This window comes from Centruroides vittatus, unplaced genomic scaffold, assembly GCF_030686945.1.
Source record: "Centruroides vittatus isolate TY-2023 unplaced genomic scaffold, ASM3068694v2 contig_329, whole genome shotgun sequence".
Classification (NCBI taxonomy): Eukaryota; Metazoa; Arthropoda; class Arachnida; order Scorpiones; family Buthidae; genus Centruroides; species Centruroides vittatus.
The window spans coordinates 2878270-2894597 of record NW_027122113.1 but is presented as its reverse complement, the minus strand read 5'-3'; the positions used below and the strand labels follow the sequence as shown (position 1 = coordinate 2894597).

The window sequence follows — 16328 nt, the reverse complement described above, 5'->3', positions numbered from 1 at the left end:
CAATTTAAAGAGTCTAACTGAAGAGGACTATTAAAAATAGTCGAAAACGTTTTTATTTTATTAAATTTTACTTGTTTGCTGGAAATACCAAGGTGTTTTGTTTTCATTCTTTATATTCCAGTAAGTGTTTTATTTTATTATTCCAATTTGGAATTTAAGAATTTTGTAGTTTGAAACTTGTGACAAGTTAATAAAATAAACTGAAAACATTTCATCTATAAATCTTTTTTTCTAGAAAAGTGTATATGGTTTTCACTTTATTATAATACTTGAACTAGTGAATGGCTGAATTACTAAGATTATATTGTAATTCATAATTATTTATATCTATTGTGATCACAGATTAAAAATTTTATTTTTACATAAATGTTTTCAGCTCTAAACAAGGTCATTTTTGTTGTTATGTTGTATATCAAATATTCTGGGATATTAATTTTTCTAACAGAAAATGGTAGGGATAAAAAAATAGTATTTGTTATTGTGCAGATTAATTTTAAAAATAGTCCTCTACAAAAATAAATTAATTAACAATCTAACAGTGATGAAGTATCATTGTTAAAATCCATTAGTTCTGTTGATAATTTTATTTTTCTTTATGAAAGTAGTTAAACAACAGTGATACTACGCTGGAGTAAAGTAAAAACAAACATACCACTGAGCCTGTTACCCATGTGTGGGTGTGTGCGCGTCTTCTAATAAACAGATCTTCTAATAAACAGACTGAATGACAATATCCACATGATAGAGTTCTGACTGGTGTTCCAATTGAATTTAATTTGAATTGCATTCATTCAGGAGTTATTAGTTACCTGAAGAAGAACCTGAGAGTTTGAAAATGTTCGTAATGGTCTGTTTATTAGAAGACGCACACTGGTAACAGGCTCAATGGTATGTTTGAAAGTAGTTAATGAAGACTATCAATAAGTGCTTCAAATTGTTTTTGATTGCCTTAATGTAGCAGTACCATGTCTTGGTCTTATTTACAGAATTAACAAGTTAAAAATTTTTTCTATTGTTTTCAACATTAAAGTCTATTTAATTTTTTGTTTTATAATTATACAGCAAATACTGTGAACTACTATTAGATTAAAAAGGTACAGAATCAGAATGTTTATTTTTATTTATTCAAATTTATTGATTTTTATAATACAATGGTAAAGCAAAAATAGCATATTTTAAAAATAAATTTTATTTCTATCTAAAAATGTTTAGTAAATTAGTTTTTTAGAGGTTTCATAAAAAATCATGTAAGTGTAAAAGACACAATGACAATAAACAACAAAATTTTTGAATTCAAAAATTCCAAAAAACTTGCAACTTATCATAAAATGAATATACTTTTAATTATAATTTTATACTACAAATATCAAATATTTTATGTTACAAAATATATTTTTAAGGAATAACATCCAAATTAAAAAAAAAAAAAAAAATAGAACATACTGGAAATTGCAGTCAGCAGTCAATTAAAATAAAATTTAAAATTACAAAATAAATTTTTTTTTAAATTCTCAAATTGCTTATTAAACAAGCCATATAATTAAATTAATAAACTAGTGATATCATCATTCAACCTTAAATTAATAAACAAATTAAACTGTAAATAAATTAATAAAATCAATAACAACTGAATTAAATTTTAATAGTGATAAAATAAATGAAATATAATTAATAAGATTTTTGATATCACCTATATTAACTTAATAAAATCAAATTACACAAAAATAAAAGTCATTAAAAATTCTGAAATACTACTTTGCAACTTAGTCAACTTCTGATCTTCAATACCATTTTAAAGACTTAAAATTGTTTAGTGTGCGGCTGCAAGCCATATCGTATTGTATATATTAATATAAGTTTAGTATAGTAATCCTTTGTTCTCCTTCCTTATAGAACTTTCTTTCCTAACTCTTTTCCCTTGCGTGAGATGACCAGTTCCAGGAACTAATGGAAACAAAGGGGAGAGTAAGACCCTGAGGCAAAAGAGATGAGAGGCTCATCATTCTTTTCAGGGACCTAGAAGCAGACAGACATGAATTTGAGTACTCCAAGTCAATGTTAGTGATGATCAAAGATCGTCAAGAGTTTGAAGGAAGAATCCTGTCTGATTGTGGTGACGACGAGACAGTACGGATTTAAGAACTGCGAAGAGAGAGTAAGAGAAGAAGTCAATATATGAAAACTGAACATATCGATCCTTATGAAAGGTCTCACATGGCATCTCACCCAACGAATATACAGAACCAATCCCAGGTATTCTTATCTTTGCTAAAACTTACTTTTTACTTCATAACAAACCTATCCTTTTTCTATCTTTAGTTGTAATTTAGTTCATAAGATTAGTTTTAAGAATCATATCCATGTGCATTGTCACAATTAATATATGTTGGTTAAGAGTTGATATAGTGGTGATCATACTGTAACATTTGGTGCATTTCTGTACGGCAATGCAACGTTGGAATCCTTATTAAGAACTTGTATATGTACATGAAATAAACTATTTGGGAAATTATCCTATTTTCTTTGTCTGGTAACATTTTTCCTTTGTTTGATTACAAATCTCTCATACTAAACAGCACAAGAGTTTAACTGAAAAAATAATAGATAAATAGATGACATAAAACTTCAATGTGGAACAAACTTATTCTTCAGCTACTTTTTTAATGCTTTATCAACTTTACCAAGAGTTTGAATTTAACAGTTTGAAGAACAAATTGAACACATTCTGGAAATGACTCCTTTAAAAAGAATAGATTTTAGTATTATATCAGACTTCCTACATTTAAGAAAAAATATCAATTGCTGTTTGCACTTTAAATATATTGTTTATATTCTAAACATATTCTAAAGTGAATAAAAATTTTTTATGTATTTTCCATTTTAAACTAACATTATAAGAAAACTAAGCCTATCATATAGTTATATAAACAAAGTTTACAAAAAGCACTTTGTCCTTTAATTTACAGTAAATACATCTAAAGTGTCTTTAGTCAGGAAGAGTGATTCAAAATAAATTATTATTATTGTTTGTGTGACATTTTATTGATATGTATAACTTCCTTAGGATATTATAATTTCATTGAGCTTTAAGTACTATATGTTGCAATCATTTTAAATATTTTAAAAAACAACACTTGTTTATATATTATTATGATATTCAAAAATAATAATCTTGTGGTGTTATCAAAATATAAGAAAAATGTTTAAAATATAACTTAAAAAATTTAATTGCAAATGTGAGGTTTGCCGATAGGAGTGTAAGAAAGCAAAGGCGGTCGAGCGGTCAGACGGTCTTGTGGGGAGGGACTGACTCACTGAGACTGGTTGGCCATCAAAAAACCGTTTAATAAACATAGAAGTTTTCTTACAATTTACTCTTGATCGCAAAGGTAAAACAACACAAAACGCGCGACTGACTGTCCCCAAAAGAGTTTGTCTAAAGTTCGTGTTCAGGTGCCTGGTAGTTCAACGTGGATGACGAGAAGGCGATAGGCTCCGGGGCAAAGGGCACGTACTTCTGCTGTTTCACTCGAGGCAAACCGATGATCTAGAGATGGCTAGACAACCACATATCCATGATGCTTCCTCTGGATTCGAAAGGGATCCTTTCCTTCTGATGTCTCGGGAACACACACCACCAAGGGAGGAAACTCGTGCATCCAAGAACTCTTTAATGTCCTTGAAAACGGCAGTTTTATAATGTTTCTCCCCCAAGTCACCTCTCCATTGGTCTCTCATTGTCACCTGGTGCCAATTCGAAACCCGATGGAGGGTGCAGGAGAGGTCATCGTCGCGACAGAACTTGATTCCTTCCGCGGCACGTGTTTCTCGAATTCGCCTCTTTCATTGTTTAAATACAGAAAAAAAAAAACTTCCATTAAACAATGGAAATCTCCAATTTCGTCCCTTTTGTGTGAGGACCCCCGTTCAAGTCCTCACATAAACATTTTTGATTAGTTCAATCATATAATAAAATCAATGTATACAGAATAAGAACAGCTATTTCTAAATGGATAATAACTCTATAAATATTTTAAAAAATTATTGAAACAAACATTTAATAGTGATAATATTGAAAGGGAAAATAATATATAAATCATTAAAATTATAATAATGAAAACAATTATAAAAATTTAAAGTATCAACAAAGCAATCCAGATATAATTACATAAGAACTGAGTAAACTTCACCATTTTGCATTTGTATTGTCATCTATCCTCTAATTTATAGTTGTTAAGCTCAGAGCAATTAAAACTCAAATTTTTAAAAACTTTAATATCACTTTATTCAAAATATAAAGGTGGAGGGAGGGATTGAAATTTTTAAAGAAAATAAGAAAATAAAGTTAACAAATGCAAGGAATAAAATATTTACTTTAAAGTATGGCAAAAAGTATGGGCATTTAGCTTACCCATAAAAAGAAGGAAAAGAAACTATAGGAAAGAAAAGATTGCCGTGAACAATTAAGCATTTAAGTAACTTTAAACTCTTAATTTCTCATAGCAAACACTTTGAACTTTCCAAAAAAGTTAATTTAATATATCAATTTAAAAACTTAAATAAGTAGTTCACGCTTAGCTGTAAATTACAGTAAGCAGGAAGAAATCATTTTGAATATAGCTGGATATCTACCATAATTTCACACAGATAATCTATGTTTAAAAGTCAATTTAAAAACAGTTATTTGCTAATTTTAACTTGTAATTATGAATGCATCAATAGCTTTTCTGTTGTCTAAAGTTACCAAGAGCATTACTAAAAACACGAAAAGCTCATTTGTATGCTGCAGCCATATTCATCTGCCGTTGTGATTTTTTCAAAACTACCATAGACCACACATGTATGTGTCATGGCTTTAATTCTCTGTTGTTCATTTTGTATGCATCAATCCATACTTTAGTTGATGTAATTAGACAATCTTAGCTGAACTTGTTTCTTGAATACTGAAGTTTTCAGTAATTCTCCCTCTCCATATAATGATTCTCACAGAACTACTGTATTTAGAACTCAACTATCAATTTTATCATATGTTAGTTCTTTACAGCAAATAAAAGCAGAGTGGTTTTGAAGCCATGTTTTTGGATACTATAAATATGTATGCACACATACATGCAACTTTCTTAATAAAATGAATCAATGAAGTTAATGGCAATAACTTCATTTACCATTTATTCTGCATTTAGTAAAGCAATCATTTCCACCAAGAGCCATGCTAGCCTCATAGCTACACCAGACTTGTCTTGATCCTACATAGTTCTTCAATCATCAAATATATTACAACTATCATCAACATTAAAATCTTTCTATTTGAATTTTTTAGGTTATTTTAACCTTTACTACTATTATTTTATTAATATTATTTGATAAATAAAATAGAAAAAGAGTAAAATGATATAAATATTTTGAATATTTGGCAACAATTTGTATTTTAAACAATTAAGCAGTTTAAAATTAACTATATTAATTATTAAATAAATAAGAATATGTCCAGTGGACAATACAGAACAACCCCAACAGCAGATTCTTAAATAAATAAATAACACAACAAAAATGCAAAGGTCTGAAAAAATAAGACATACACGAAAAATAAAAAAAAACTTATAACAGCTCTTGCTTGACTTTCCTGGCACTTGAACAGAAGGTTAAGGAAACCAGGAAAAAAAAAATCCAATAATTTTCAATTATACAATACAAAATTTAAATAATAAATGTTTAAAAGAATTATTTCTTTTGAATTATGAGAAATTTCTGTATTTAAAAGAAAATTTAAATTAAAAAAACACTAAAACACATAAGCACAAGTCAAAATTATTAAGTTATTTAAAAATTGTTTTATTAATTATTATAAAAAAGTTAAAAGCTTAATTTTGAAAATAGAAATGAGTTTTTAAACTACAACTCTAAAAACGAACCTGTTACAGAGTTTTTAAACATATTATAAATACCAATAATGAGTAAAAATTTTCACTAAGTCCAACACTTCTTGAGATATGACACACAACCTCTTCTATCTCCTACCCCCACACTTTAACCACCAAAATCATTTCCACCAAGAGCATGCTAGACACATTGCTGTACCAGATTTGTCTTGACCCTAAGCAGTTCTCAACCATATTACAGATATTGACATTAAAATTTTTCTATTTACACATCTACAATTTCCAAAGTTTTGGTTTATCCATACCAAAATATAATGCAAAATAGATGATGACACACACACACACATAGACAATTTTTTAAAGGTTACTTTACATTTTTGGGCTCAAATAGTCTTAAAATGTTGAAAAATGCAAAAACAGATTATGGTATTTGATCAAATTTTACTTTCCCTATTTATATTCTACAACAGCCAGGAAAGTAAAATGAATATAAAATCAATCAATACATTAAAAAACAATACACTAATACAATAAAGGATTAAAAGTAAAAATATGTATGTAAATATACAATACACATTGAAAGACAAAATACAATTAAAAAAATCAGCAAGAATACATTAAATCTTTAAATGCTTTTTTAAATTAAAAAGATCTTAATAAAGAAACCTTCAAGGTCACTCATTGAGAACATTGCAAGGTAAAAATGGAGCATTAAGATATCTTTCTATTCATAAATTGTCATTTATGAATAGAAAGACATGATTTGTTATATATATTACAACCAGAGACATGATGACCAATTTCATCAGAAGATAAAAGATCATTAAAAAAACCTTAAAATTTGATCAAAATAAGCTATACAATTGTGTAAATCCCAGTCTAGTCTGGACCACATTCTGTTTCAAATATTCCATTTTTCTTATTTTACTTATTTTATAAGTACCGTACATCTACAAAGAACTGCTAACAGAAGTAAAATAAAAGAAATGGGGCAAAACGAATTACTTGAGACAATGTTTACTCTATGTGTCATGTTTTCAATGGCCACTTTACAAGTTTGAGATACCTGGTGATGTGGGTTATGTAAACATTTTATTTGTTCTAACATTTTCTCAGGATATACAGTGGCATGATTTATATGAACAAAGCTTTGATAATAGTAATTTGCTAAAATATGTTAAAATAAAATATAAAATGAAATATGTTAAATTTTTTTTTTTGTAATTTTATTTTATTAATGAGTTACATCATATACAATCATACATCCAACAACAGTCATCTCTAAACAGAGGCCATTTTTTCACAAAACTGTTTAAACAAAACTCCAAACAACAGCTATTTTTTGTTCCCATCAGTGGTTCAGTGGTCCAGTGGTCATTGTCAAGAGTTTGACTGTACAGTAGAGTGTCGATAACTGGAACCAATTGGGGACTGGGGTCGTTCCAAGTAGTGATTTTTTCCAATTTCCGATTATGTACGAAAAAATATATTAACCTGTCCGATGTTCAAATTTTTCTCCGTTGCGTATCGCTTCGTGTTGAATTTTCGTCGATTTTAAGCCTAACGAAAATTTTTATAATAATAATCGAGGCTATCGTATCGTTAAAAATTATTTCTTTATTTTGTACAAACAAAATAAATATATTGAAGAATATAAAAACATGAAAATTAGAACATGAAAATTATACTTTAGAAGTAAATTTAGTATCAAAAACGTTCGATTCAGCACGACACAGTCCGACTGAAAATCGTTCCAGTTTCCGGCCATTTCAATTACCGACGTTCCAATTTTCGACGCTCTACTGTAGTTAGTTACTTTCATTTACATTATCATTCTCTGCTTCATGCATTAAAGTCAGTCAAATAAATTTAAATGAAGAAGCCATTGATAAAAAGCAATTATCCTGTTCTTTATCAATAAATTTTTAATTAAAAGAGTTAGATTACTAGTTTTAATGTATATATTTTCAGTAATGTACTTTAGTTATTTTGATTTTATTAATTTATTATAGTTTAGAATTATTTATATTAATATAAAACATTTGTTTTTAACTTGTTCTTTAAAATTTTGTTTTAATATACTGTTAAACAGAAGCTTGTAATAAATCCTTTTTTTCTAATTTAAATCACTATCAAAATCATAGATTTTTTATAGGCTGTTTTTTAATTTAAATAAATTAAAAACAGCTCAAGATCTAGAAATTTTGGATAAATATATAATAAGTATAAATGATAATATATAGTAGAATTCATTTAATGTATGGCCCTTTTCACACCACCACATTTTTGTAATTCTAATAACAAATCCAACAGAATTACGGAACAGTTTTAAAAGAACATTAGTTTCAATGGGTGTGTGCACAAGTACTCACTTCCACTGAAGAAAATGGTCCAGCACAATAATTCCACAGAATCCTGTTTGTTTAGATAATAATGATAAGATTTTTTTTCTTATCATTATCATCAATATCTCAGTTATATAATAATAATATAATGTTATTATATAAATATAATATTATCAGTATATGTTCAACATAGACACAACCATCATAAGCCTAACTACATAGTAAATGTCAAAAATAAAATGTTATATTGTTGCTTTTGACAGATTGTTTTTGTTTAATGACTGAATGAGAAATACATAAATTAAAACATAGAATATTTAAAATGCAAGAAAATTCAAGTTTTGCTTTTGAATTATCTGAATTATTTTTTTTTAACTTTTTGATTCACAGTTAATTAAATCTGCAAATGCAGAACCAGTGGTATGCAGAACTGATGTATATATTCAAAAGATCAAAAATTATTTTACAGTGAAGATAAATGAAATATTCAATTTATAAAGTAGCATTTAGGAATTATTCTGAACAGAAATGCAATGCAAATTTTTATTATGAACATAACAAATGAGTAAAATTTTTTTATACTAAACATTTAAGATAATGAAAATCATAAACTTGTATTATTTAAGCCAAATAAAATGATTCAGAAATTGTAAATTATTAAACTTTTTACTGGGATTTCTCATTTCCGAATTTTTTGCTTATACTTACTTCTATCTCAAACCGGACAGTGCTAATATCCTTTTCTATCTTTTTTCACTAACGTTTTCGAACCTCTGGTTCTTCTTCAGGTGAACCGACAAGTTAAGAATGAAGAAGAAGAAGAAGAACCAGAGGTTCGAAAACGTTAGTGAAAAAAGATAGAGAAGGATATTAGCACTGTCCGGTTTGAGATAGAAGTAAGTTTAATTTACAGTGTGTCTAGAAGTTTTTTGCTTATCTTGATATTTCAAGAAAAAGATGACAGTGTGCAGTGATCTGGGGATATAATTAATTATATTTGGAATATATTATATAAATTATCCTGAAAAAATGATATAATTATTTTTCACTTTTTAAAAGTAATTTAATATGTTCTGCAACCTCCATGATAGGCAAAAAAATAATATTCTTGTGTAAAATACTATATGTATTAAAAAATTTCCTCTGAATTACATAGAATTTTCACAGATAAAAAAAATTCCTTGAAGTTCATTGAAAACTAATTACAACAACAACAACAAAAAAAAACCCCTTTAAATTATATAGAAAATTTAAAGAAAAAAGGAAATTACTTTCAAATTGCAAAGAGTAATATAACAAAAAATTATCAATGTAAATTTTTACAATAAGATTTTAAAAAACAAAGATGGTGATTACTCCAATCATTTGTTCTTTCCAATTAATCATTCCTTGTTCTTATTTTACTAACAATAAGATCCTATTGCTGAAAATACCCTTTCTGATCCTATTCATGTGGACAGTCATCTTTAATGCATTCAAGAATAGAAAGATGTTCTGGATTTTTTCACCCATAACTTCAAAGATTTCTAGTTTATTTTAAAGATGCTTTGCTGTATGTCTTTTGCTGTCTAGTGTTCTTGATTTTTCTACCTCAGCTGCTTTAATAAAAGCATCAAGTTTTTCAGCTAGAGTCATTGAAAATGAGTGACAGATGAGTTAATTATATTTTCTATTAGCAAAATTTCTCCAACTTAACACAAAATAAGGAAAAACTAAATTTTTAAGGAATTTGCATGATTTCCTGGGAAATTTAAATGGTTAAAAAATAACAGAATCCCGAACGCTACTTATTACCCATTCAATTTATATTAACTTTGAAGATAAACTTAAAATATCCAAAATATCTCAAGTTATGACCAATACAATTTGAAAAGTGATTCTATTTATATTATAAATCTTGAGTTGACTTTACAATGTATTAATTTTCAACAGTTTAAAATATGCCAATTGAACTGTATATATAAAAAAATATATTTGTACTAACATATTTAATATAATAATTAAATTTTTTGTAAAAGAAAAACTTTTAAGGAAACTTTTCATTGTGTTCATACAAATTGTAAATATATATTTAAAAAATAAGTAAAAATTCTGTAAGTTTGCCAAAATATTTTCATTATTGAAGAAAATGCTTTTTAATGAAAACACATTTTCAAAAAACATATCTGGCTATTTAAGCTACAAAATACTTAAATTTTTCTTTGATTTTTGCTGATTATAAGATAATTATGTGAAAAGTTTCAGAAATTATAGAGAAGCCCTAAAAATTTATCATCAGCATATATCAGCACAAATGCATTTATCTTACATTAATCCCTATCATGGATAAAAAATTAAATAATTATATTTAAAAATAATTTAATTTCAAAACAAGTTGTTATGAAATATATAAAACAGTTTTTAAAATTTTTGTTTATAGAATCAATAAAATATTTTTAATATTTGCAGAAGTCAATTAACATATAATGTGCATATACAGTAAATATGTATGTGTGTATTTACATTTACATATAAATTTTTATGAAACATATTTGTCAATTACTTATAAAATTACACAACCAAGCTTTGTCAAATTCTTCCAAAGTTATTTATAAGCAATTAATTTATTTCGAATCTTGGTCTAGAAATAAACAGAAATGCCATCTCACAAAAACATAAACAAATTAATTTATAGACTACATTTAGCTCAGAATAAATCCTACAATGTTCGATTACTTTGTTTCGTGTTAACTAAGTTTTAAACAACAATTCTTAATAACATCAATTCGTAAACTTGCATTTTAAATATATTAAAATACATCATATTATATTTCTGCATAAAATAGATACACAAATTAAATTTCTGGGTCAATTATACATAAAAACGATAAAAAAAGAAAGTCATTTGTCATCAAAATTCATTGGAATTTTTAATTAATACACAAATTTAATGCTATCTAATCTCTTATTTCTCTTATCAATCAGTTCAAATTTTATTCACCTACATAAAACAATAAATCTGATTCAAGTTACATTCAGTAACTTGAATCAGAACTTGAATATAAACCGAACTAACTCAATTTATCATTGAAAATTGAACATTACATATACAGTACATTAACACATGTAATGTTCAATATTTAGCTGTAATTAAAACTCCATTAATTCCAATGGTTAAAGTATAACATCCTGATCTAAACAAATTCATGTTTTTATATACTCAATCTCTCATATTTTATACATAAACAGATACAGATTACATCTTATAATTTTTTAATTAATTTTTATTCATATAAACTGTGATTTATGTTTTTTATTGTTCCATTTTTTATTTATTTATTTTTTTTCCTAAATAACCAAATCAGATCTATTAAGGAAAGGGAAGTTAATTAGGGTTAGGATGTTTGCATTTCTCTCACGAGTAAATATTGTATTTTAAAGAAGATTTCTTCTTTACTTACCCAAAAATAATCACGAAAATCAACTGGCATATCCGCACATTAGACACAAAACAAAACAACTCGATAAATGGGTGGACAGATAGAGTTAAACGTCGTTACTCGCCCCTGTCGACTTTTTTAATCTCCACCGCAGATCTATCGTCTGTTTTGTTAGGTATTAAAACTACAATTTTCGAATTTCTTTCATTTTTATTATTTACTTATTTTCTTAATAAAGAAATATAAAATTATAATTATTTTATTTTATTTTAAATTTATTATTATTATTATTTTAAATTCTTGTAGTTTTATTAACAATGTAATTAATTTAATCATCTAAAATTACAATAAATTATGATCAAGGTTTCTCGAATTTTTAATTAAATAATATTTTTATATAATTTTTTCGGTGTTTTTAATCTATAAAATTTGTATTTTGTTTGTTATAAATTTACTGAAAACATTTTAAATTCGAGCAAAATATTTATGTCTACTACTTTGTGAAGATCGGATAGAAAAAATTTACTACTGCCATCTATTGAATAAAGTTACAATTTTATTTGCATTCATAAATACATAATTAATTTTTTTCCTCAATAAAATTAAAATGCTAAAAATTATATCTCTGCACAAAATCTCTTTATTGTCAAAGAGCGAACGTAATGGTGGCAACAAGTTTGTAGTAGCGAAACTAAAAAAAGTCTTGGCATACATCGATAAATACAGCAAAAAATCTATGATAGTCTCATTTCGTTTTTATTTGCAAGTTTATAACATTCTATTCAATTTTTATATGTATTTACTTCATATTCGCTGTTCAAAAATTATCCAAATTATAGTGTAACTATATTTTGCTACAGTAATATATTTTGAATTCATACGGTACATATTTCGCTGCCGTTTTTTTTCAGAAATAAATCCAAAAATATCTATTGCATTTTGATTTATAAATATCAAACAAAACAATGCAATAAATCTCATTTATACTTGTCATTCATACAATCCATATTAATGAAATATACTAGAAAACGTCAAACGCGAGAGTCTAAAATTTTAATAAAACAAATAAAAATTTTTATGGGATTTTTATTTTACTATAAAAGAACTAAAATACAGAATAATATAAATTAATTATAGTTGTTTATAAAGCATTTCAATTAACATAAAATCTTTCACAAAAATATGTAATTTTGATCTTGATATGAAAAATTTATAGTTTTATTTTTGAAAACTTATTAGAATGGTGTTCAAAATACGTTCTGACAGACTAAAGATAGATAAATAAAAAGTTATAAGAGGCCGTTCATTAATTTAACAGTACAGTTTTTGAGCCACTTTTGACCCTTTTCCTCGCTATTGTATATAATAATGTACTTTTGCCAAACTCCTGGCCTAATTACTCACACAACAGTTCATGGAGCCCCCGACGTTAAAGAAATGACTAAAAAGTTTTTCAAATATTTTCTGATAGTTTATTCACATGACTAGTAAGTAGGCGTCATAAGAACAAATTCGTATGTCACTAATATCAATACCATTTTAAAAAGTCAGCGTAAACTAGAAGTTGCAAACTGCCGATCCGCGTTAAGGCTTCATATTCGACCTTCGGCCTTAATGATTTCTAAAAATCAATGTTTCTAACGTCTTGCGGGGATTAGGATTAAAACAGAAAAAATTCAAACACTTAACTGTTTACATAAGTCATAAAGGCCTGGCAACAAAAGAGCCTTTGTTAGCCTTTCTTTTAATTGCAGTGTGTCTTGGTTTATCGAATAATATTGAATACGGGCCGCGTCTGATGTGCATCTATTTGACTGGTCCTTTGCTGTGTTTGAGTTTGAGATCCCTGGAGTAAATAATTTATGTGAAGATGAAAAGATCAGATATGTCTCAATCGCCATCGTATCCAATGATGTATCTTACTTGTTACTTGGTCCTAACCTCCTATTATACTGTATACATAATTAAGAACGGCTGCTAACAACTAAGTCTATCGTTAAATTTATCTTAACAAAATATATGAGTATTGACTGGGTCTAAGCATTGAATAGAGTCTAAATTAACCTTAAATTGAGGCCAACTTTTATAAAGCATTCTAGTATTGGTACTATAATCATTTTATAAATGATTGCATCATTTTTTCCTTTTCGAGAAGTTTTGATTTCCTGAGGTTCTGAGGGCAATAGTTTTTTATTCCATTTTAATTCAAGATTGTGGACTTCATTTTGTTTAATTTTGTAATTTTTATGCATTATATTCAGTGGCGTAGCGTAGTGGGGGCGGCAGGGGCGGCACTTTTAGGGACGGCAAAATTTCACAATAAATAATATATCTTGTAAAAATTTGAACCATTTCATTTCATATTTTTGTCGCACCTACGATTCGGACCGATTGAAATGAGCACGGAATTTTTCATTACTTATACCTAAATAAGGGGGCGGCGAAATTTTCCTCCGCCCGGGCGGCTGACCCCCACGCTACGCCACTGATTATATTTGAATAGTATAATATTTTTATTTGAAATTTACATTAAGTTAACGCTGTATATTCAAGACGATGCAGGATAGTTGTCTTACAATAAGGATGAAAAAACACTTTATTATTCAGAATCAAAAAAGAAATATTTCCGCAAACAAAAGTTCTATTCTTTTTTTGAAAAGCATGAAAACCCGTTTCATTTTACGAATTAGCCCGAAAGAAGATCCACTCGAAAATCAAACCCAAACCATTTATAGCAGAAATACAATGCATATTTGCGCTTTTATAAAATAACTAGTCTTGTCTAATAATTAATTTCTTTCGCTTGAAAGATAGAAGAATAAAATTGAAATCTATACGAGCCGTCAGCTCGTGCAAATTTCCTCGAAATTTTGGTTTGATGGAAAAAGGCAACGCAACATTAGAGGGATCTGCGATGAGTGTGAGTCTCCCAGGAGGACTTTCTATGAGAGACTGGCTTGTTTGTTTGTTTGTTAATTTACGGCAACGCAACACTTGGGCGATACCTTCCGGGAAGTCTTTTTAAGGATATCTGGCCTCTAGGTGTTACAGACGTGGAGAAAACCCGGAAAATTCCACGTGGCCAGCCCGTCCTGACGAGGCGCGAACCCACGAGTGAACTCCCAGTGTTCAGAGAACGAGAACCTCTTGGTCATTGATGGGCCTATGAGAGACTGGTCCTTATTTATGTATTACACAGTAAAAAAAAAAAAAAAACACGGAGAACTTTACACTGGCCATGTGAAGAGGCAGGACTCGCGACCAACCTTCAATGTTCAGTGGTTTCATCCACTTGGTCACTGGTGGGCTATTTTATCAGAAAGTGAGACATGTTTTCCTGACACCACATCTGCGACTGTTTATCCGTAATGACCAAACTGAGAGTCTTCTAGATCCTTATTGAGGCTCCCGTATATCGGATCCCTAATCCTTAAGAGCTGTCCATAAAAATGTCGTCCACACTAGAAGGAAAGGAGGGCGTGTTGAGCTTCAGTGAACGTCCACTTATTTCATTAAATTTTATACAGTTTATGTATTTTATTATATTTATTTCAAAATTTCTTATATATTTCGTTTCTATGATATTTATGGTAGCTATCATTCATAAAGTAATAAAGGTTTTGAGGAGAATTGAGTTTTGTTGGACGTCCGAAGGGGGAGTTACGGAAACTTAGACAAACTGGGACAAGCGGAGGAGGGGATGTAGAAATTTCAAGAAAAATGCAAACGACAGTCCCTTATTACTTAGGGGCATGAGGTCCGACTTTGGTTTTATTCTTATATATACAGGGTGTTCATAAACTCCGTGTGCAATTTAAAAAATTTATAACTTTATTAGTATTTGTGATAGGAAAAATATGTAAAAGTATTAGAAAGCTTAATGTACCTAGTTTTAAGTAAAATTATTTAGTAACAAATGTTTTTAGAGATTGGAAAAAGTGAACCATTTTCTTGGCCTCCACGTTCGCCAGACTTGACTCCATTAATTTTTTTTTTTTTTTTTTTTTTTATAGGGACATGTGAAAACAATAGTGTATGCAACCAAACTTCGATCGTTAGAAGACTTGAAAGCTAAAATAACTATTGTGATTTCAGGCATTACTGTAAATCAATTGGCAAATGTTTTTAGAGAACTACAAAATCGTATCACTCTTTGTATTACTAATAATGGTGTTCATGTGGGAACTTAACAAAATACAATAAAACAAGTTACAATAAAGTTATAAATTTTTTAAATTGAACACGGACTTTATGGACACCCTGTATATACACAGCATGTAGTTGCAGTATAAAATACCGCTCCAATATAGGATGCGGCTCTCATATTTTTCTGATACACAGTATATGCGACAAGGCCATACTGTAAAAGATTTTCACGATAACTTTTATATATTATGATTTGTTAATACTTAAAAACTCATCAATTATCTTACAATTTTCATTCTTGAACATTCATTACTTCAATTAATGATCTAAATTAAAATGGAATGTTTACGATTCGGTGCTCTACCGTACCATAAATCGGATACGTTAGAAAACGCTTCAGATTAAATAAAATTCAAATAATGATTACGCTTACAGATATTATTATTATAATTTCAAAATTATTTACATAACCGAATATATGTAAATATTTAAACATTTTTAATATATTTTCATTTGGGGGGAATTTATAACCGTATCCG

The 16328-nt window shown here is 28.0% G+C and overlaps 1 protein-coding gene across 5 annotated transcripts in view; it reads right to left on the bottom strand.

Moving 5' to 3' along the window:
- The window catches only part of LOC136973780 (F-BAR domain only protein 2), a 104099-nt gene extending 92292 nt beyond the window's left edge, over positions 1 to 11807 (bottom strand). For all 5 annotated transcript variants that reach the window (XM_067268538.1, XM_067268540.1, XM_067268539.1 and 2 more), the window contains exon 1: positions 11665 to 11807. In XM_067268538.1, coding sequence (XP_067124639.1) covers positions 11665 to 11694 — 30 coding nt within the window. In that variant the 5' untranslated portion in view covers positions 11695 to 11807. The remainder of the gene's footprint in view (positions 1 to 11664) is intronic.
- Between the last annotated feature and the right edge of the window lie 4521 nt (positions 11808 to 16328).